The 25,142-nt window shown below is 29.5% G+C and overlaps 1 protein-coding gene across 2 annotated transcripts in view; it reads left to right on the forward strand.

Annotated features, from left to right (window-relative positions):
* Positions 1-16,350, forward strand: part of LOC129616434 (histone deacetylase 4) — a 174,987-nt gene extending 158,637 nt beyond the window's left edge. For both annotated transcript variants that reach the window (XM_055532059.1, XM_055532060.1), the window contains 7 exons: positions 2,637-2,783; positions 2,973-3,613; positions 3,691-4,857; positions 4,917-5,036; positions 5,121-5,555; positions 9,285-9,418; positions 15,291-16,350. In XM_055532059.1, coding sequence (XP_055388034.1) covers positions 2,637-2,783; positions 2,973-3,613; positions 3,691-4,857; positions 4,917-5,036; positions 5,121-5,555; positions 9,285-9,418; positions 15,291-15,345 — 2,699 coding nt within the window. In that variant the 3' untranslated portion in view covers positions 15,346-16,350. The remainder of the gene's footprint in view (positions 1-2,636; positions 2,784-2,972; positions 3,614-3,690; positions 4,858-4,916; positions 5,037-5,120; positions 5,556-9,284; positions 9,419-15,290) is intronic.
* Positions 16,351-25,142: the final 8,792 nt, after the last annotated feature.

Genomic DNA, 25,142 nt, shown 5'->3' on the forward strand with positions numbered 1-25,142 from the left:
GATCTCGTTTTTCTTCTTTCAGATCAGTTTTCGAGCCCTGATGTTTCCAAAAAATTTATATGTTAATTGTTTTAGAACGAAGAAATTAAATATTAAATAACGCCTGATTTTTTCTAAAAGTTAGGAGATTTCGCGGACGGTCGAATCTTATAAATGAAATTTCAAGCAAATCGGTTGATTATTTTCTTTAAAATGGTCAAAAATTCCCGAGGCCTAATAAAAGTTGATCAATCCGTGCCATGGTCGAAATAGACTTACATAGAAAATTTCATTAAAATCGGTTCAGCCGAACTTGACCGACAAGTTGCTAAAAATAGTTTACTTACACTTCCCTACAATGGAGAAGTGTATTCCCACCGAAAACTCGATATGCTAAATTTGTTGCCATCACATAACCAATACGTATGTATAACTTTAACGTACGCACAATACGGTCGGTAAAAATAGTGTAAATTTTGTTCAAAGTATTTAGTCGATTTTGGCGTATTTTTTCAAATTTGAGAAAATGTACATTTAATATTAACGAGTTTGCTATGATATGTCTCCAAAAATGCATACTACGTATAGAATCACATATATATCTATATAATTTTGATATCTATACTATATCAATTGAATTTACATGCTTCATAATTCATAAAAATTGTTCCATATGTGATTTTATTTTTATATTAAAAGTTCATAAAATTCTTTCAAGGCATGTACATATGCGATTTTATTTTATTAGGAAATATTTTCACATTGTAAGTAAATCTAATTCACTGATCTACCTAAACTACCGTATCAGGAACTTTAAAACTTCTACAAGTTTACGTATAGAAAACTTGCAATTAAAATAGGTAAAAATCATAATTTTTCCAAAAAAAAAAACAACAAACAAATAAAAACGTTTCAGTCGGTATGAAGCGATTGAATTATACCCTGCACCTTTCATTGTTGTATAGCAATTACTCAAACCTGTGAAACCATTCTATAGAAACTTCACGGATATGTCCTATAACTGAACACACAACTACCAAGTTTCATGTATCTGTCTTTATTACTTTCCCAAATATTTAAAATAAAAATTTTGGACTTGTATGGGAGCCACTCGAACCTGTCAAGCAATTCCACCAAAACTTCAGAAATATCTTTGACCTGTAAATGGACACACGACTGCCAAGTTTCATGAATCTGACTTTATTATTTTGCCGAATATAAAAAATTTGCTTTTGGAGTTGTATGGCAGCCACCCGTACAGGTGCAGCTATCTCATTAAAATTTTTAGAGCATATGTAGAATATAATTGGACACATGTATGCAAAATTTTATATTTGTACCTTTATTAGTTCTTGAAATAATTAAAATAAACTCTTTGAGCTGTATGGCAGCTACCCGAACCCGTTGTCCGAATTGGTCCAATAACAATAGGGTTCGTCCTTGGCACAAAAGAAGCCACTTGTGAAAGTTTGGTATCGTTTGCATTATTCGTTTTTGAATTATCGTGCGATCGGGCGGACGGACGGACGGACGGACATGTCTAAATCAACGCAGAATTTTACGCTGAGCAAGAATATATATATATGTCTATACCGCAGATGACTCCTTCAAGTAGTTACAAACTCCATACCAAAGTTAATATACCCTTCACGAAGTGCAGGGTATAAAAAAGTGATTCTTCAGAAATGCCATCTCGTCAAAAATACATATGCAATTTTTAGCAAATACATTCACAAAAAAAGCAGGGTCCAGGCCTTGATTTTTTGTAATGTAAAGGTATGCATAGATGAATAAAATTTACTGTATCTATAACTTTATGACATAGAATGTAAATTTTCATTCGGCAACATATCACTTGTCTGTAAAACATTTACTCAATATGAATGCAAATAAATGGCTAGTCTGATTTGGTGATTCTTTGTCTATTCCAATCTGATGATAACTTGCCTGATTTGATATGGTTATGAAATAATAAGTGCATATGAAATAGTTTCATTATATTCCAATAAATATAGTTCTAGCCATGCTTAAGTTTAATAAAAATAACTATTAGCTGTTGTAATATTTTTAACAGTTTTTTTGACTCTGACATTGAATTATAAAATTTTTATAAAGAAATATTCTTTTTGTTTTGGATGAAGAAAAGTACCTGGTTAAACCCCATATGATAAATTTGTTTTGTATGGTTGCTATTTTTTTAGGCTGAAAATAAAGAGCAATCAATCGCCTGTGAAGTCAGCCCCGTATTGTTATTCTATGTCGCATGGTTTTGAAGTTATAAGTATTTATTTACATGGTGAAAAACTCTGGTACCTTCTTTTAACAGGCTGTAGATTGAGAAATACGGTTTCTTCCATCTACTCCCGCCCCCTTACCAATCCATATAATTTTTGGATAGAAATTGATCAGAGAATCATCCCTGATTTTTTTTGCTACTTATGCGAAACAACGTGTGTAATCGAATTCGTAACTTATTTATCTATATAAAAGTTAAAAAATTTTTGCTTTTAAATAGAGCTTATATTCACTTCGACCATAAAGTGATACATAATATCATGAGTTCACTAAATACATTAAATTTAAAAATATTTCAAATAAAAAAATTTTACATATTATTGATATTTACTTAAAAAACATCTAAAAAATTTTTCACACAGCATCTGAACCAAATTTATTGAAAATACGATTAAAGCAAAGTGTAATAGAAAGGAAAGCAAGAATTGGACCTGGAGCAACCCGAAGGCAGGAACGTTTACTACAAGCAGCGCACAGACGCTTTCAAAAGCAAAATGCTACCCTAACAAGTACGTCCACGAACTATAAAATTTTAATATGTTTCAAAGTATAATAAGTTATACAAAAATATTTACAAAGTAAATGTTTTTGAAAATTAATTACCTGAAACATAGTATTTATTTTTTTGAATTAATCAAAACCAAATAATTAAAATTTTAAGTTACAGAATTAATTTCAGATCATATACTCTATTTTAGATTGTTCTAGCAGTACAGCGGACTCTGGTCCCGACTCACCGCCAACTGCAACGGGTTCACGTGGTTCGCCAACTAGTGCTCCTATTCAGGAGGAAAATGAAGATCCTCAATACCAATGTGGTATACGTAGTAATATTAATGATTTGTCATTGTTTAGTTCTCCCTCAATGCCGAATATATCCTTGGGTCGACCTCACCTATCGAATGCTCATCCCTCACCGGTAGCAAATCTAGCTATTTTAAATGCTTTGCATCAGCAAGCAGCTTTGGCTGCTGCGGCCGTAGTAAATGTTCATCCAACACCAATGTTAGGGGCTTCGTCTATGCACACAAATACATTTTATTCAGGTATTTTGCCCCTAGATCATCAAAATAGCACTGGAACGCAAACTTTAGCAATCACTCCAGAATATACTCCCCAAATACGTGAATCCACTAATAATATAGGTGTAGGTTCTTTGTCAACAGTGTGCTCTAATAATTTATTAACGGATGCGCAGGTCGTACAAGCTAGACTAAACAAACAGGCTCATCGTCCTTTAGGTCGTACACAATCTGCACCTTTACCGTTAGGACATTCTATATTGACAGGTGGTAACACAGCTAATATTGTACAACAAACTCACTACGAAAATAGTAATGTAAGTATCTATTTAAGATTTTACCAAAAACTGTGCCGGTTTTACAGTATATTTATTATTTGTGTGTAATTGTTAAGGCACAACATCAAGCTTCACAGCAACAGCATATGCTACTGACGCAAAAAATTCGGCAAACGGTTTTAACCCGCAGCGGAGTTTCTGATAAAAAATTTAAGGCGGAGGCTGCCGAAATAGTCGATTTGACAGAGAGGAAAGAGTCATTTAAAGAAGTTTTTGCTAGCAGTTCTGAGTTACAAAATACACCTTCTCAACGAATAACATCCACTGGTATAGATCATCTTCAAAAACAACATTCTGTATCATCATCATGCCGTAACCTTAGCAAACATGAAAATTATCAGCAGTTAAACATAACGGTATCAGCGGGAATCATCCCGAAACTCACCCGTGATCAAGAGTATTTGCAACACCAGCGTGAACTATTATATTTGCGATCAATGGAAGACGCGATGGCCCGAAACATGATCCGTCCGTTGTCAAGAACTCTGTCCAGTCCTCTTGTGCATTTAGGCCCACATGGATACGGTACACATGTACCAGATACTAAACAGTCTTTATCATCAAATTTAGTTCAGTTTTATAGTTCAGGTGCTTCTAATTCAGTTGAACATATCCCACCTGTAAACTTATCTTTATCCCATAAAAAAAAGTTGGCAGGAAATTCTCATAATTCAAAAACAGGTTTGGGTTTTGATAATTTAATGCTTAAGCACGCCTGCATTTGCGGCAATAATGCTTCCCATCCAGAACATAGTGGGAGACTACAATCTATTTGGGCGCGATTAATAGAAACTGGCTTAGCAGCGAGATGTGATAAACTACGTTCAAGAAAAGCAACACAAGAAGAAATCCAGACAGTTCACACTGAGGAACACGCTTTGCTCTTTGGATCGAGTCAAATTAGTCGGCACAAAAATGAAACTAGTACGTCTGTTAATTTTGTAAGATTATCTTGTGGCGGTGTGGGTGTGGACTTAGATACAACTTGGAATGAACATCACACGGCTTCTGCTGCTAGAATCGCGGCAGGTTGTGTGATTGATTTAGCATTTAAAACTAGCAAAGGTGATATAAAAAATGGTTTCGCTGTAGTTAGGCCGCCAGGACATCACGCAGAAGCAAATGTTGCCATGGGATTTTGTTTTTTCAATTCAGTAGCAATTGCGGCTAAACTTTTGAGACAAAAAATGCCATTAGTGGAAAAAATTTTGATTTTTGACTGGGTATGTATTATAAACTCGCTTTAAAAAATATTTTTAATTTTTAAACTTCGAATTTCAAGGATGTGCACCATGGCAATGGAACACAACAAGCATTTTATGATTGTCCCAATGTCTTGTACATGTCAATACATAGACATGATGATGGCAATTTTTTTCCTGGTACCGGTGGCCCAGCTGAGGTAAATTCATAAATTTAACTAGTTATATAACATAATCAATGTAAATACTGTATTTGCTATTGTCAAATACCTTTAAAATTGTAGTGTGGAACTGGTTCTGGTCTCGGTTATAATGTCAATATTTCGTGGTCCGGAGGTCTGGATCCACCCTTGGGAGATGCCGAATATTTGGCCGCATTTCGAACTTTGGTCATGCCTATTGCAAGAGAATTCAGTCCTGATATTGTTTTAGTATCAGCAGGTTTTGACGCAGCAGCTGGACATCCGGCACCCTTAGGGGGTTACTTAGTATCACCAGCTTGTTTTGGATATATGACACGAGAATTGATGCAGCTTGCAAATGGTAAGATTGTACTAGCGTTAGAAGGTGGTTACGATTTACCAGCAATATGTGATTCCGCTCAAGAATGTGTTCGAGCTTTACTTGGGGATGATTTAACAAAAATTTCAGAAGAAGAATTATCCCGACCCCCTTGTCAAAACGCTATTTGTACGTTACAGAAAACAATAGCAATTCAGGTGAGTAATTGAAAAGTATACTTTAATCGAGTGATTTTTAACGTTTTTTGTAAACAGATACGAATCTTAGATAATGATAAATTTTAACGACTATTTGATTTTTTTAAGTTCAAATATGATAATTAGGGTTTTCCGAATTTTTTGATATTTAAGGTTTTGCGGTTTATTTAGGGTTTTGCCAAGCTGTAATTTTAAGAGGGAGGGAAATAGATAAATTTTTTTTTCAACGGAAATAGGTTTCTAGTAAAAGTTTATTTACTTACGAAATTTCAGTTTTCTATCTTCAGGGCTGGGGGGACGGCGGTGGAATATTTCTGTTTGCAACGCAAATGTGTTTTCTTTTTCTAATACAAAATTTTTACAAATTTTATAATAACAAAGCTGTAGAGCAACAAAATGATTATCTATTGATTTTGTTTCAAAAACTACAGATATTGTAATATTTATTACGAAAATTTTTGTTTTTGTTATTTTTTTCCTAAAACATTAAATAGAGAAAATTTAGTGAAGATGGTTTAAAAAAAATGTTAACATTGTAAAATGTTGCTATTAAATACTAGGTCTGGGGTAAAACTTGCAAACACTTTCAAAAGACAAACAATGACGAAATTTCTCTCAAAAAGAAAAAAATTTTCACTTAAAAAAAATAAACCACACAGAAAACTTGAAAAAACTTTTAAAAACTTTACAAAATAGGTAATAAATGTCAAATTTCAAGGTATTTATCAGACATAAACAAATATTTTTTGGTTATACTAAAAATCGAAAATTTTGATTTAGGATTATAATAGTGTGAAACTTTGAAAAAACCATTTGTGAACCCATTTTGGTTGTTTTATTTTATTTTTATTTGAAAAGATTTGCCAAAAAATTTTTTTTTTCAAAAATAAAACCATCTGACATAACCAAGAAAATATTATGTTTCGACAGCTGTAAGATTTTAAAAGTTTTTAAAACACTAAATTTTACTTTACAGGCCTTGAAAAATCTTTAAACATTGAGAAAATGTGAATGTCATAATTTTCTCTCATTTTTGTTCAAAAAGTATTATCCCAAACAGTTCGCATGCAAAATTTTTATTTGGCATTAGACTGTAGAACAATATGAATGTAGAGTATCTTATGTATGTATTTGGTTGTATGTAGATGACTGAGTACAGTTAGTATGTTCTTATAAATTAATTTCAGAGTTTCCAACTTTCTCTGTCTGCTTTTTTTAATATGTTAATCGTATTTTCCTTAAAATAATAATTATATAAAGCATAAAAAATCTAATACTAGAAACGCAATCGATTATTGTTTTTTCGCTTTTACTAGAATACATAATATGTATAATATGTATAAAATATATTTATTTTATATCCATTACATGGACATATTATACTATATGGGCAGAGAGTAGCAGAAAATTTGTGAAGCCGGCATAGAATATAATTTATATGCTGCAACATAAAAAGTTGATGTAGGCGTAAACCAAAGAGTAACAATATTATTCCCTCTGCGGAATTTTTTGTGTGAACATAATAAACATGAACGTAGAAGTTGCTAACTTAAGTTGCTAATAAGGCTGAATTAAAATGGCATACTTCTGGAAATAAAAAAAAGCTGTTCAAATTACAGAAAATAATAAAAGGAAACGGTCTAAGAATGCCAGGTATGAAAAGTAAGGAAATGGACAAAATCAATTGCAAAAATAAGAAATTGTTAATTAATAAAATTTAGGGGTTAGAAATCATTCAAGAGGAGGTTGTGCTATTTTAATTAAGAGTCCAATAAACGGGCGAGGCTGAACTATTAAAATTGAGTTTGTATATTGAGTAAACTCTATATATGCTGACTCAGTATATTGTCCACCGAGATTTAATAAAAGGTAAAGAGAGATATTTTTAAGGATCTCCTACAATTCTGCTGAAATTCGACTTACTAGCCTGCAGTTGCGAACAAAACCCGGATCTTATTGACTTTTTTAAACCTAAGGCGATTTCTATAAAATTTTTTTAATTTGAAATATAGTGTTGGTTTAAATTCGGATCACTCTGCTTTCATAGTAGACCTTGGTCAGCATGTGATTAAAAAACAGGTTAAACCCAGGCTAGTTAACAGGATCCGAGATCGCGTAGGACATTTAAATTTGCCTATTATTAGAAATTTAAATTTAAATGCGGAAAAAAAAAATTCCGAGTGGAAGACGAAGGCGTTTTTTTTTTATAGATGAATAGATGAAAGCTCTATAGATCTACTTACGAATATTTGCCAAACAGTAAAATCGCTTGAATTGAATGAGGCTCTTGGTTTTGATCTTATTAATGCTGAGAAAATGGGAGATTTGCCGAGAAAGGCATTGACATTTTTAAAAATTTATGAATGCAGCAATAAATCTAAGCTATGTTCCTATACAGTTTGTAAAGTAGAGGAAGTTTATTATGACAGAAAAATCAGATATAAAAAAATGAGGCATAATCAATGGTTGAAATTGATTCCAAAATATCAGTTTGTTCTTAGAATGAAGCAGCCAACCAACGGCATAATATAACAAATATTGTAGTAAAAGCTTTAGAAAGGCAAATATGTTCGACAATATTTCTGACTCAGACGTTTGATGAAGTTTGACTTAAAGGCTTTTTATTTAAACTTAAGAGATACCCTCACAATTCGAGGGGATACTTGAATCTTTTTTATCTGAAAGAACTTTACTTTATACAAGTGATTTGGCAGAGTTGGGGAATGTAACTACATTTGCCGACGATACAGCAATATTGGCAATGGGACCTAATGTAAAGGAATCCTTTGGTACCAAAATCGTGAGCCGAAATTGGTTACGTAAAACAAAGTGTTGATGTGTAACCGAAAAATAAAATCTAAATGAGCATATGGTATACAGTCCTGAGCTTTGCTATGCGCAGCATATAAGCTTTCCAGAATAGCGTGCTTCGTAATATGGCGGGTGCTCCCTGGTATGTACGCAATAGTGTTCATTGGGATTTGGGTGCCCCCAAATAAAGTGGTGAAATCAATAAGGAAACCTTCCATAAAACATATGGTAACTTTCGAGCAGTATGAAAATAATGAGTTGTCTGCCAATGACTTTTAACACCTCTATAGAAAAAATGATGCAAAAGTTAAGAGAGAGCGTAAAACATCTCTGAAAAAAATGACCATTTTTTTTTGTTTATCCTTTTCGTATAATTTTGCTCTTTCAGTTTTAAAAATGGTCTTTTACAATAGCGTATAATGTTTTTTAATTTGCTTCTATGTTATGTTATTTGAGAAGTACAATAGCAATATTTTAATTTATTGCAATTTAAAGTACATATATTGTACCACGGGCATTACGAAAATATTAAAAATAAAAACGGATTCTTAAAATAAAAATTAAAATACTGGTAGAGGCTAATATGGAATGCTTCCCAACATATATATCGTTTAGTCTTCGATGTGTCCAGTGTTCCCACTTTGTCCCGTATGGGCCACATATGCCGTATTTTTTGTTTAAAATCATTTTGACTTCACGATGCATTTTATTCGTAATTGGTCGTATTTGGCCAATTTTCTAAATCTAACGTAGCCTAATGTAAGATTTAAATTACAAAATCTAAATTAATCTTGAAAATATAAATGTTTTATTTCTAAATTTGTACAAACTTGTGTTTTAATGATCTAAAGATTTTTAATTTTTATTAAATAGAAATTATATTTTTCAAACAAATAAAATTTCGAAAATATTATATAGATGTCACATTGGCCCTGCGTAAGACGTTTAGCACATACAATTAGTATGTCTGCAGTAAAGGTTATCAAAGCTGAGAACGAAGAATGTGAAGCTCTCACAGCCATGGCTGGCCTTACAATGCAGCCCCTTAACAGGTATGTAGAATTATTTAGATTTTTTTTGGAACATTGACATGTATTTGTTTACATCAATCATAATACGAGTTTCGAATTCAGTAACAAAATTGAAGTAAACTCAATTTGTATTTATAATATAATTAAGGTACTTATGTATGTTAAATTATAGAAACACGCTATCCGAGACTATATGATAGGTACTCCGGAAACAGTGTGATAGAATGAGTTCAAACGAATTAAAATTTATAGAGCGTATTTTCATGTTTTTGCGCAGTTCTCAAGATATTTATTTTCAAAGTTAGTCTCAAAGTTTCTGAATGAATTGAAAATTTTCCCTGTAATTTGAGAATAGTTTGAGTTTAACGAAATATTTAAGCGCTAAAATATGTATATAATCTTAAATTAATCAAGAAAGTTTTTTACATTCTTCGTATTTTATTTTGTTGTATTTTCAACTCAAAACTATTTTGTTTTATTTTAAATTTATTAAAACTAAAAAACTGTTATTAAATTATAAGTTCTTATACTTGACTTTCTACAACTAAGTTGTACATACATAGGTATAAGAATATTAATAATTATATGTATAATGCAACTGCTTATATATGTTTGATTAAAACATCTGAGGCGATTGTCAAAAACAAAACAAAGATTAACATAAAGTCAATCATAATACGGTAAACCTATAAATTATGAAAAAATAGAAATGTTCCATAATATTTTGATGGAATAGAACAGATACAAGAATTTTTTGATGAAATTTTTCCAATCAATAATATCTGAGATTAGTGTTAAAAATTTTGCTTAACAGATACATTAAAATTAATGCACGTTTAATGAGATAAAAAACGAATAATGGACTAGATACTTCCCGCCAATCAATTCAGTTCAATCTGAACTCCCCGCTTTTCAATTCAGAAAAAGTTCAACCAATTTTTACTCACAAAGATGTAGAACGCAATGTTTATGAAGGTTTTTTTTCCAAAATCTTCAAATCCTGTTAACATTTGCGTTATGGAATGGTAACCAAACCATGTGACACATATGCTAGATGCGAATTAACAAGGAAAGGATATATAGACTTAGGTATAAACAGATTATAAAATTTTTCAATCTAATGTTTAACAAATCCTTACGCAGAGCTATCTTTTTTAATAATTTTGTCGATAGAAGTTGTAAAAATAACGTAATAAATAATAAATAGCAGTTGATCAAGTGATTATTCTTAGGAATTCCAAGGTTAGGTATAAACACTTGAAATATTGATGCCTGAAAAGCATTTTGTAAGTTCTGTTCGTGAGGTTCGAAAGCCAGTTAGAGTATTTAAAAAATCTAACAATATTAGCTTCAAGATAATAACATCGAGAGGTAGGAGAGTAAAAGCTTGGTTGATTTCATCTTGGCAGATCTTAAAACTTAATTCTACTGCATACATGAAAATTAATGTTTGAAACTTAATAGTAAACCTTCAAAATTCATTCAAAAGAATTGAAATATGAACTCATATTGATTTTTCTACCTTCACTTTTATTTTCAAAAATTCAATTAAATTTTATGTTATGTCGAATTCTGATAATTAACAGTAAAATTCTCGTGCAATATGAGAGTAGATTTTTCAGAGTTCCTTACAGAAAAACGATCCACCTTTTGTATCATTGTTACAAAAATGCATTACATTTTCAGATCCAAGTAAGATCTACCAACATGATCTCAACCTTTTGCTGAAATGTGTATTTGCTATATCTGTCTGTTTCCTACCCTGGGTATGCAAGTGATCCTAAGTTATCGATATCTTTTCCATTGTAATATCAGAAAAAAAAGTTTTAGAGCTGATGTCAGTATGGGCCAAGTTTATGAGATTACTTTTTTAGCAAATAACGCAGAAAAATACAACAACAATAAAATATAATCTCAACTAAACAAAATACAATCCAAAAAATGGAAATACTTACTGTATAGGAAATAATTACTGTATGAGTTCATAAATTTTAAGCAGATTGAAAATTTATCTTTTTTTTCTTATTTTTGGAGCTCAGAAACTTATTCGTCGTTAGCTCAATGTCAGTAGTATCAGGGTGTGTCGTATCTAAGTGGAATGCTATATACCATTGTTTATGCTGGAAACAGCTTCAATTTATTTTGCAAAATCGCTTTAATAGTAATTTCATAAAAAATTTTAAATTTCATGGATTGGGCGAAGAAAAAAAGCTTAACGATCACCCAGAAATATTGACTTCGATCCTCTCTCCTCCAAGCCCTGAGTTTCGTTTCATTCAATTCGTTCATGAAAAAGCCCTGAGATTTTCATCTGCACAGACACGGAGTTGAAAATTTAAAAAAGCAATAAAAAGTTAGTCGAGATGGGAGTCTATATACCTATTGAGTCCTAAACAGTGATATATAGCAACGTTCTTAGATACGACACATCCTCTATACTGAAGAAAAATCATAAGTAGAGAGACAATAATTAATCTTAAGAAAGTTTGCTCTTTATATTTTTATGATTAAGTTTCGTCAACATGATACAGAGGAGTAAAGAACGCGTCACGAAGAATGAACCCACTACTTGGAACTACCTCTTCGTTACAAAAGCCATTGTTTTTATTATTAAATTCCCTCACTCTTGCGCATACAACCTATGTATATTCTCTTCATATGATACCTGTAAGTTTCCAAATCTTTTTCAATGTTTTTAGAATCAACATGCAATAATTCATGAAAACTTTTTTTTAAAAAAAAAGGAAAGTAATTCGTCACATTCTAATGAAAGATCTTATACTTCATTCAGAGCTTTAATGTTTAACTTAGCTTTCGGATCATTATAAACATGATCTTTTGAATCATATAAATATGATATTATAAAGGTATGCCAAGTGATTTGGCATTTTCAAATATTTTGTAATGCCGTAAAAAAATTGTTTTCGATGTTTCAAAAATAAAAAACTGAAAGAATGTAATGAAACTGTTTGTTCAAAAATATTTTTAAAAAAATTGTATTGTATGTTGCGCAGGAATTTTTTTAGAAAATGTCGTTGAGATATTTTTATATAATAATTTAAGAAATGGCTAATCTAAAGAGCAAGATCTGTTTTGATGTCAATTTTTAACAAATTGATTTTTGAAAACTTTTTATTTTTTAATACCATCATTCAAGGTTTTCCAATGATTTATTGCCAAATTGAAAATCCAAATTTGCTGATTTTCTGTACAGTTGTAAGCAAATGGTTATTAATACCTTTTGTGGAGAGGATAAGCCATTCGCTTAATCGAATGATATTTTAAATTATGATCCGCGAATGCTTTCATTCGCCAGATCCAAAATGTACTACCGCGACACATCAGAAAACCTACCGCAAATAATAAGCTACCTCATATATGTACATTTTGCATTTTTTGCAAAAACAACTTTTCCACCCTTTGGCACTTACGGAGTCGTTTTTTTCACGCTTAAATTAATATTAAACAATCAATACTTTTTACAATAATTTGTAGAATTTTATGAACTTACTTTACAATTATTTTAGATTTTGCCATTATATCCCTATATATGCTATAATATCCAATAAAAAAACATTTATGTATTAATTTGTTTTTTGGTTTGATCCGCCAAGTTTGTCACACAGAATTTTCATTCGACAGATTTTTTAGTTCATTCGCCTAAAATTTAAGTGAATTCGCCAACCATGAAATCAAAAGTTCATATTCACCAAAAATTTCATTCGCGTCGCCGATCATAATAAGAGCCTACAAGAAATGCTAATAATATTCGTTCATAGTCCTCAATTTTCAATTAAATTCAAAACTTTTAAAAATACATACAGTGACTCCCATTCGTATTCGTGATGCAATCATATTTAAATTGTATTTAATGAAACAAAAAATGTGAAGTATGTTTTGTAAATATTTTAATCCAGCTTTATTAGTTAATAATAATGGTAAACAAAAATAAAAATTAAATTACATTTAACAAACAAAATTGTTAAAAAAGAATATTTTTAAAAATTCGTTGAACAAATTCAAGTCATAGACGTATTCGTACAGCATTACATTACTTATATTATTAAAAGCAGGAACTTAATCTAATCTTAAGTCTAGTACTTTGTTGCATAGTCCTTACTCCGAGTGACATCTTTTAATTGGTTTGGTATTGATTCAACAAGTTTTTTTGTGATGTAAGCGGAAATTTGAGCCCATTCTTCCACTAATTTGGTTTTCAACATGTCTACACTCGTTATTTGATGTTTTCGAACTCGGTTGTCTAATTCTCACCATGAATTTTGAATTGGACCAATATCCGGACACTGGGGAGGTGTCTATACAACTTTCGAAAAATTATAAAGTAACCGTGATCGGGTTTTATAAGCAGTACGCTTGGGATCGTTACCTAAATAAAATTTAAAGTTTTCTTTGATTCTTGAACGGTCAGCACTTTCTTTAAAATTTATCTTTAATTTATTAATATATTTATCTAGATTCATAATAACCTTCTATTATAGCCAACATCCAAGGAGTTGAAAACACCCCCACACCATCACTGAACCTCGACCATGTTTTATTACAGTTGGTTATAGATTTATAGACAAAAGTTCTGAATTAGGTTTTCTTCAAACAATTTGTCTATCTTCAGGACCAAAAACATTAAATTTACTTTCGTTGGTAAAAGTTACGAGCTTTTAAAACTTAAAATCTTGTTTTTTGTGCTGACTTGCAAATTCTAAGAGCTTAATTTTTTTTTTTTATTATGAAAAGGTCTAATAGTCCATCGAACTGTTTCTGGCCTTAGATTTTGAAAGTTGTGTTTTTACTACTCGTATTTCTACTAGCTTAGGAGTATTTGTTTTGAGGTTATTTTTAATTTTTCGGTGAATAATGCGTTTATCACGTTTGCTTAATAGCTCTATATTTAAATTTTATGGCTTATTTATGTCGTATTCTATTTTCATCGGTAAAACGTTTTATAATATACAGAATTTTAGAACAACTCCTTTCCACTAAAGTACTTATCTTTGAAAGCGATTTGCCATTTTTATAATAGACAACAACCAATTTCCGTAGCTCTGTTGAAGTTTCTTTTGATTTCCTGTCCAAAGTTTAGTTAAAAGTAATATTTTGTTAAAACGCAATAATAATTATGTATTCAAACACTTTTAGTTATTGATCGAAACTAAGAAAAGTTATTAACAATTATCAAAACAAACATTGCATAATTTATTTCCAAGAATTTTGGTGCCTTTATATAACTGTTCGAATCTGACTGTGAGCATTTTTTTTAACATGTTTTTGTTTTTCTTGAATAGTTCCAAAAACAAATCGTTTTTTTCCTTGTTTTGATTTAATTTTAATGATAAATAACCAATTTTGTAAAAACCCTAAAATTAAGAAAAATATCAAATTGTACATTTTGCTTCGTTGTACGAATACGAATAGGAATCACTGTATGTACATTAAAAGTATTTAGTTATCCGCTAAGACACGTCTGGATACTAAAAGAAACTCGAATGAGTTTTAAAATGAATTATTCATTGATTTAAATATGCGTGTTATGTTTCCAAGTAATAAGTAAATTATATCAATTGAATACTTTTTGTTTTGGTAGACTAACCTTGAGCACCAATAATTCACGAAAGAGAGTCAAAACACTAAGATATGCTCGAGTAATTTACATATGTCCATCTGACCCATTTCACCCTGCTTCCGAATTATCTTCGAGCACCTTATGTAAAATAAATTAATCTTTGTCATTACCTTTATATAAAATAAATTCATCTTTTGATAAAATAAATTCATCCTTTATATAAAATAAAGTCATTACCTTTATATAAAATAAATTAATCTTTGTCATGAAAAGTATTTTTATGTGCATTAATTTTGACTTTTTTTTATATTCTAGCAATATAGCTCCCAGTAGAAACCAGGAACCAATGGAACAAGAAGAAAGTAAATGAATAAATAAGTGAACGAGAAAATGAAAATTTGCTGTTAGATGAAATACCGACAAAGTTAAAGACAAAAGTGATAAATAGATGAAAATCTTATTTTAAAAACAAAAATAAACGTAATATTAATATGATAACTATCATGTACCCAAATGGTTCAGTACATGCACATGTATTCAATACAACTATAATATATAATGAAAAGGAAAGACATGGCTTCAATGACACTGTCCAAATTGTTAAATACTTTTATTATTACAAGATCTTTAGTCATTTTTAAGTTTTTAAGTTAAATAAGTGATACTCTACAAGTAAAAATTACTACATAATTGCCTAAAAAAAATAATTTCTAAAAAACAATTGAATAAGTTATTGAAACATTTAGAAATGGTTTAAAACTCTCGTCAAGGGAGCGCTCAAAAAGTGGAAGAAGCTGATTTAATTAAGATGAGTTGATGAATGTTGAGATATAGACGTTAAATTAAAATAAACTATAGAATGTAACAAAATTGCTTTGAAAAGCAGTTTACACAATATTTTTATATAATGAACTACATATATTTTCAAGATTTTAGCAATTACTTTTTTTTCTTGAACAACTTCTCAGAAATGATAATTGCTAATTTCTTCTGTTAAATGTTTGTATTAACGTTATAATAGGCAACTAAATTAAATTACGGGTAACTAAATTAAACTACCCGGTATCAGACGTGTAACTTTATTTTTAATTTACGTTATTACCAAATTGTGGGGCTGAATTAAGTAAATTTACGAAAATTTCACATTTCTGATACCGGGTCTTGTTTAAAAGAAAATCAAATATTATAATTTGCAATATCAACAAAAATGAAAACGCTACACTCTTTAGATTATTACAAGTAGAACTTTCATTATGTTAAAAAAGCTTCTATATAAACACAATTATGTTTCAAATGTGTCAAAATATTGAATTTAGTTAACAGTAATAATAGTTTAAATGAATGTTGAAATAATAATATTAATGTTTCTAAGACAAAAAGTAATAAATGTTTATTTTCAGTAATTTAAAGAATATTTTGGCTTTTGTTAGATAATCTCAAGATATCATACAAAATTTATCCAATATAACAGTTTTTAATATCTAATTGAAACATTGGATAAATAAATATTTGCTTAAGACTTTTAAACGCTAAGATTGAAAAACAAGTAGAAAATATTAAAAGAAAGAAATAAAATAAAAGCTTTGCAAAAAAAAAAAATCGTCTAGGGGTCTTCTCTGAAAACAGTTTACATTCTTGACTTCCATGCAATATAAAAAATAATTCTACAAAATAAAATAACAAAACAGTTAAATTATTTGCAATTTTCAAGAAAATATGTACAAATGTGAACATGCGTCTCAATTTATACATGAGTTTGGGGTCGTCGACGGCACCTATAATTGTTTAATATTTAATTTCAATAATATATTTTGTTTGATTTTTTATTTTAATTCCTTTTTATTTTAATATTTTTATTTTTGTCAGATTTTGCTGCATTTTCGAATTTTGATGTTGCGCCTGTTGGTTGATTTCTTCTGCTTTTCCTTTGGTTGGAAAGAGTCGTATATTGATCCGGTGTATAAAAAAGGCATACGTTCTTCAGTTACTAATTATAGGCTTATTGTTAAGATGTCAGCTATTCCAAAGCTTTTTAAGGCCATTTTGGTCGATTATTTCTACTCTATTGTGGTCCTTTTATTTACTCCTGCCGGCATGGTTTTCAGAAGAGTAAGTTTGTTGGTAATAATTTGGTTGGGTTTGTCTATGCCATTAATATTATGAAGCGGGGTTGTCAGCACGAAGTTATTTTTACAGATGTTAGTAAGACATTTCGCATCAGGTTATTCTCTTTGTGCCTTGATGTGGGTTTATTCTTATTTAACATGCCGGTTGTATCAGGTTTCCTTCTGTTTGGTTTTGTCGACTGTCTACTGTGCCGTGTGGGTTGTTTCGAAGGGTATTCATTTGAGTTCTATACTTTTTTTAGTTGCCACCAACGATGCTTTATAGTTCTGCCGATGGCTCCAAGATTGTGAGATTTCAGATTTGCAGTCCTTAAGGGCGCGTAAGGTTGTAGCCGACATCAGCTCGTGTTAAGGGCTATCGTTGCTCCTTCATTGTTGGGGCAGTTTTCTATTAGGGATAACGTAAGGAATCTTAGAGGTGGTTGTTTACTATGTAGTGCTACTTTTGCAAAACGATTCTCGCATTTTAAATTTTGACACTATGTGTGTAATTTATAATTATAAATCAAAATAAAATACAAAACCATTCCGGTTCATGATAAGTAAAATTCATGCACTATGCCAAATTTGTTTCTTCGCTTCTCTTTACTCGACTATGCTCCTTTTCATTTTTTTATGGGACTTAATTTTTCATCTATAGCTTTACAAACTTAGGTTATAATAAGTGAAATGGTTTGCTGAGCAAGAGCAATAATTAAATCTTAACCTGAATAAAAGTTTTTTGCTATACATATTTTTTAAAAATTTAACAATATTCGCTGCCTTAATATTTAAATGTATGGCAATTTTAAAATAATTAAAATATGTACTTTGAAAAAATTGTCAGAAATTTCAAAAACAAAAAATGCTGTCAGTTTAAATTTTTACAATGCGATTTTGTTACATTGTACCAAACCACTTCTATTTTGTTGTTTAGGGTAGAAATGACCCAGTCACTAGAATGTTGCATTCTGTAAATTCTAATTCTTTGGTATTTGATCCTAATATATATTTTTTTTTTTTTATTTTATTTTCAACTACAAAAATGCCTAAAGTGACAAGTCTCATAAACAGGCTTTATAAAAACAATATAAAGTATACAAAAACTTCATTTACTTTTAAGTATCAAACAAAAGTGCAAATAAAAGAGAAAAAAAAAAAAATATAGACTTTGTTCAAGTTGATTTAGTTATAAAATTTTTTTGCAAAAAAAATTTAATCTAAAATTCATTTATTAGTTTTAATAGAAATTAGTTAATAGATACTCTACTATAATTATTAATATATGTTTCTCGAAGATTCTTTTTTAGTTTATAATTATCGAGTGTCTTCATATTTTCAGGAATTTCATTATATAATTTAATTGCGTTATAGATTGATGTTGATGTTCCAAATTTTGTTGTGTTCTTTTTGGCGAGATGAATCTGTTGTTTGCTTCTTGTATTGATTTCATGATGATCACTTCTTGTCGTAAGTTGAGTGGTAGAATATAATTCGCCATTAGAGATATCTTGAATATACAAGATCAGTTTGTATTTAATAAAATCTTGTAGCAATAATATCCTATTCTGGCTATGAATAAATTCGGTATGCTCAAGCCTATTATAGAAAAACAAGTTCTTTAACGCTTTGTTTTGAATGACTTAAAGCTTGTCGCTGTTTTCTTTGGAGAAAACATCCCATAGTATTATAGCATAGCTCACGTGACTGTGGAAAAGTGAATAAAAGACGGACGTCTTCACGTTGTTTGGCAAAAAGTATGCAATTCTTTTGAAGACACCAGCAACGGACGGCAGTTTTTTAAATAAAAATGGTGTATGTATTTTCTAGTTGAGTGCCGGATCAATCCATAGACCAAGATATTTAAAGTTTTCCACTTGTTCTAAAATTTCATCAGAAATAACGATTTTGAATGGTGGGGCAGTGGGACTGATAATCATATATTTCGTTTTCTTTATATTGAGTCTCAATTTATGATTTTGTATCCAAACTACTAACTTTGCTAGGTTTTCGTTGATTTTCTTTTCTAAGCTGTAATAATTGATATCATTAAACACCAAACATACGTCATCAGCGAAAAGGAATATTTCTGCATTTATGCCAACTTGATCTATTCCCTCCATATAAATTGAAAACAATAAAGGCCCTAGAACACTACCCTGCGGTACTAGGGTAGTGTTCTAGGATCAAGACCCTTTCTAGATCTAGACTTTTAGTGGTCGGGATGTGGTTAGTCTTTTTGTTTTTTGTTGTTTTTATTCTTTTTCGGTTGTGTTCGTCATTTTATTTTACATGCCTTTTTTCTCTTCCCTCTTTTAACCTATATATTCCTCTCTTTTTCCTCCCTTTCCTATAAATGATGACGTTTTTGCTTGGTAACTGATAGTTGCTTATAATGCTATATAAATCTATCAGGCCCAAAGCTCAGAGAGCAAATTGAACATAAATTCCAAATTCATTGGAGTTTAAATCGAAGAGGTGTTGGAAATTATTTGTGTAAAAAAAATTGCTCAATATTTTTAGCTGCACTGAATATTTTTTAAATTTAAAATTTAAACTTCAAAACACTCGATTAATAAATTCCATCTGAAAAATGAAATTTAAAAAAAAAATGCAATTTTTCGCATAGATAACCTTTTTGCTGTTCCAAATGGAAGGGTACTGAATTAATGAGTAAAGTTTTTGAATAAGGAATTGAGTTAAAAAGGAAATTTAAAAAAAAAAAGCAAAATAAAAAATATCATAATCTAAATCGCTTTTAAAACCATACTAAATAAAGTGAGAAAAAAAAAAATAAAAAATATTTCATTCGGAATACTTCGAACACATAAAGCATTACGAATTGTTTTCCGATTTCAAAATTTTGGAAAATAATTTCAGCTCTGTGGCCTGACAGATATATGTGACATTAGTCGCTTATTTACGAGACTTTTTTGCACATTTTAGCGATGTGCCAATGAAAATTTTATTTACTATTATTTCAACTAGTTATTATTAATTAATATTACAACAATTAAGCTCAAAAAACCTTTCGAAAATAATAATGTTAAAATTCTATAATACCAAAAAAAAAAAATAACTTTATGTATTATATTGATTTTTGATTTCATTCACCAAGCTTGTCACATAGAATTTTCATTCGACAGCTCATTCGCCTAAACTTTAGGCGAATTCGCTAATCATAATACCGAAAATTCATATACGTCGAAAATTTTCATTCGCTTCGCTCGTTTAATCTTGCTACCTTGCGTGTTCAAAAGATCATGAATACCGAAATTCTCTTGAAAATACAAGAATATTTCGTGTTATACAATACAAATTTACGCACATATATACATATTATAATGCATGTAAATCTTTCATCACTTTAAAGATCGATAGTTAAAGACAGGGTGTTTCAGTAATCAATTTTTTTTGCGTCGCTGCAATGTAATATAGATGGGAGTTATCGCGAGTTGTGCGTAAGTTTTCCATTTCATTTCAACTTTCTTCATTTATTTTCTTGTATTATGCATATTCATTTACAAAGTTTGCACAATTCAATATTTTTAAAAACTACATTTATGTGTAAAAAAAATTAAATTTTAACTAAATGCTAGAATTAATGGCTAGAAAACTATTTAAGAACGTACATTGTAATACCAGTTTTAAACGTAATTTAGATTATTTTTCGTTATAGACCAAATTTTGTAGTGGGGTTGACAATAAATTGAAAATATAGCTATACACTTTGAATATTATTTCAATGTTTTTTTTTCTAATCGAGATTTATTTATTAAAAAAAGTAACAAAAATACCAAATTTATTTCAATTTAATTTTTCAAAAGTGCACATAAATTGCTGATCGAGCTCGACGAATGGTAACAAGTTTATAGTTAACATACCTAGGAAAATGTAAATTTGGCTCTTAGTAGAATTTCACTTTGTGTTACCCAAATTCCCTGAAATGCTAGCCCGTTAGTTTCGGTAACAACCAGAACTCAAATATCAAGAAATTCTATTAATTCGTTCCGTAGATATGGTGAAAAATGTAAAATCGACCCGCAAATCAATTTTCGAGCCCTGATCTTTCCAAAAATTTATATGTTCATTGTTTTAATACTAGGAATTCAAATAATAAATTTCAATTAAATCGGTTGATTATTTCTCTTTATATACGCAAAAATGTATATTTGACCCGTAGTAAACGTCCAGTTGCTGAGGCCTGATATCTTCCAAAAGTTAGGAGGTTTCGCGATCGGTCTAGTGAAGCTTATATATAAAATTTCAAGTAAATTGGTTGAATATTTTCTTCAAAATGGTCAAAAATGAAAAAAAAAAACCGCTAAAAGGTGCAGTTCCCGCAGCCTGATATATCCCAAAAGTTGATTAATCCGTGCCATGGTCGAAATAAACTTACATATAAAATTTCATCAAAATCGGTTCAGCCGAACTTGAGATACACGCGTGCAAACACAGACCGACAGACCGACGGACCGACAGGTTGCTAAAAATAGTTTATTTACACTTCATTCATTCCCACCGAAAACTCGATATGCAAAATTTGTTGCCATCACATTACCAAATTCAAATTTAGTTTATTATTTGTATTTTTAAATTTTTGTCATTTGGTATTCGTTTTTATGTTTCATATTTGAACACACAAACTGGTCACTATTTTGGTAGCCAAAAAACATAACTACAATCTTATATGTGAAGTTGCTAAAAAAATTTAAAAAATTAGGTGTCACGATTTCTACAAGTTCTTATTTCTGGAAGCATATTATGGTAGATTTAGTAATATTTTTTTTTTAGTAATATTTTTTTTATTTATCAAATGGAGTGTACGATGGAATATCAACGTATTAGCGTGTAATAACTAGGTTTACGTTGTACGCGTTTTTCCACGTATTTACGATGAGCACATAGGTTATGCAAACAAATGAAAAAAACTGTTAGTGTGGAGTTTTTTCATAAAGGTTTTACTTTCATTTGCATTTAGTTTCCGAAGATATTGCCAATTCGAATTGGCAACTATAATTTCTTTATGGTGTTTGCATTTGATTTGGAAAAATTAAAACATTTTGTAGCAAAAGACCTATCGAATAAATTCATTTTTACCGATTCGAATATCTAAAAAGATAAATTTTACGCAACTATTCCAATTATTCGATACGGGATATAAGATGGTCTTCATCAATTTTTAAACAATTGTAATATAATAAAAAAAGAAAAAAGAGGTTTTAAAAATAATAATTTTCAAACACCTTTTCAAAAAATTTTTGAATAAAAGTGCATACAGTGGAATCCGCTTATAGTCACTACTGTTTATAGTCATAATTCGGTTATAGTCAACAATTTCGTTGTCAACATCTTTTTTATTATATTTTCATGTATTTTCATTTGTTTATAGTCACAAACGTTTATAGTCACATACGGTTATTGGATCCTATTTTTTGTGAACCATATTGCTTAATTCATATATTTGACGTCGCTTATAGTCACATACTCTGAACGCCGTTTTTTGTTTAAAGCGGTAAGTAGTTTTACTACCTACTTTACGGCAAATAGTTTAATTACTATAGTTGTGTCGAATTTGTAGCGGCAAATATTGTAACTTAAATATTTTTTTCTGTCACTTTTGTGTATGTACATACATAGGTACATTATTTCCACAACAAAAATTTGTCATTAATTTAATTTGTAATTCAAAAATTTAAAATAGTGTTTGAAATATGTACATAGAAAGGTAATAAATTTTATTTTTTATTCTGTGTAAAATTTTGTAAATCTTATTTTAAGGTACAATTTTTTTTTTTCTACTGACGCTTATAGGCATATGATGCTTATAGTCACACATTTTTATGAAATTTTTTGTGTGACTATAAGCGGACTCCACTGTATATGCTTCACTCTGTTCGTCCGAGGATATGTTTACAAAACTTCTACACTCTTAAAGATAGAAAGCTGAAATTTTAAATGTTCATAGATCTTTACTAGAAACCTATTTCCGTAGAAGAAAATTTTTGCCTATCGCCCCTCCTCTAAAAGTTATACCCCGCTAAAACCCTAAACATGACATTATTCAAATATTTGCAAACGCAAAAATATAGTAGCTGGCTTCTTCTATAGCGTCATATCACATTTGAACTTAAACAAAAAAACAAAAAATTGCCGTTAAAATTTACCGTTATCTGAAGTCAGTTTTTTTCAAATTTTTTATGTCGTTTTTCTTCTGGACTCCAGGTTGTAAAAATCTAAAAATTTTTTTTAGATTTTTTGTTCATTTGGTTGGAAGAAAATTTGTTCCCTCCTCCACACCCTCTCAAGTTATCGCCTTTTGAAATTTGTAAAATTTGAATCTTTAACGCAGAAAGCTAACGATAAGTTCAATAATATTAAAAAATATAATTTTTTTTTATTAGCTCAGGCATATAACCCCTAAAATCGGGCAATATATTAACTCTTATATTATTACCTCTTTAAATTTATTTTTGCTTTATTTTAAAGACATTATATATAAATCGTTCACCCTAAATTTATGCAATCCTTTAAATAGTTTCGTATATGAATGATAAACCAATATAAAAATATGGACCAATATAACTTAAAAGCAAAGACCCATATACTTAATCTCAAAGCATTGTCAATGTTAGCATTGTCAGTTTGTTAGAAGAATAAGTTAAACATTTTTTCTAAAGTAAAAAATAAAAAATATTTCAATATATTTTTTCATTACAGAAATTTGTGAAAAAAAAACAAATTTAAACAAAGCTCATTATATTTTTTTCTCCTTGAATAAATTTATTTTAAAAATTGCAAATATTACAACTATTTTAATATCACAATAACCTCAAAAATGAGCATATTTTGTTAAAAATGAGCATATTTTGTTTCTTCTCATATTATCAGTTTTGTTTGATAATTTTACTGAACAACATAAATAGAATACAATAATAATTATAAATACATATAAATCTTAATGACTCTAAAACAGTATAATTTTTAATAAATTTTAATTACTATGATGGTTATTACTCAGTGAAGTAAATGGTGTATTTTATTCTTCCTTATTCATTGATTAAGCTTCACGTACTAATTCATTCTAAAATAAAATATTTTAGAATATTAATAATTCAAGCTAATATTTTATTTTACTAACTGAATTCAACGCCATTGGGACGTCTTTATTTATTTTTTTGGTGACCAAATCTTCACTGTATAAAGGGAAATATATGTCATTATATCATTTCATATCATCATTTCTAGGAAAACAAGTAATTATACAAAAAAAATCATTTAAAATATTTGTTTGCATGCTTCATTTTATCAAACACAAACTCTTTTTGCTTAAAAAAAACGATCCTGTTAAAATTATGGCATCCGAAGTAATTTTAATTTAAAACAAAACAAAAACGAATGTGTCCTTTGCAAAATTAAAAACTTAATAATATTAGAAACTACTAATTGACCAAAGCACTATTGAATAAATATTTCTTTTAATTATTGAAATCAATAATGTTCACAGGTATGTATTGTAAAAAATCTATTTGCTTTTGCCAATGGCAATAACAACTTAAAACTATACACCCTTTTTCTTGCTCAACAAATATTTTCTTTTTTCACTTGTTATATTTTTTTTATTTATATAAAATTTTTATAAAATAATATTCTTTTTTTAACACTTATTATTAAATATTTTAAAATTCCTTATTTGCAACTGCACTCATTTTGTAAATAAAATAACAAAATCTTCTTTGTTTACTTTTTATATAGCGGCGCGTAATTTTCTAAGAAAATTAAACAACAACATTTGGCATTTTATGTTAATGTTAATTTCAGTTTCACTATCTCAGTTTTTTTCAAGATACGATTTTTTAGAGAGTGTAAACGATATAGAAACAAATATGCTTCTTCCTTTAGTATTTCTAATTCGTTGTGTAAACATATAAATAGAATAAAAATGTAAAAATAAAATACAAAAATAATAGGAATAATTAAGTGTGTAGTTTTGTTGTGTGTTTAGTTTTGCATGTATAGAATATTTAGTACAAATGTGTGTTCCTAACATTCTAAACAAGAA

Source organism: Condylostylus longicornis, unplaced genomic scaffold, assembly GCF_029603195.1.
Source record: "Condylostylus longicornis isolate FDR11 unplaced genomic scaffold, ASM2960319v2 ptg000205l, whole genome shotgun sequence".
NCBI lineage: Eukaryota > Metazoa > Arthropoda > Insecta > Diptera > Dolichopodidae > Condylostylus > Condylostylus longicornis.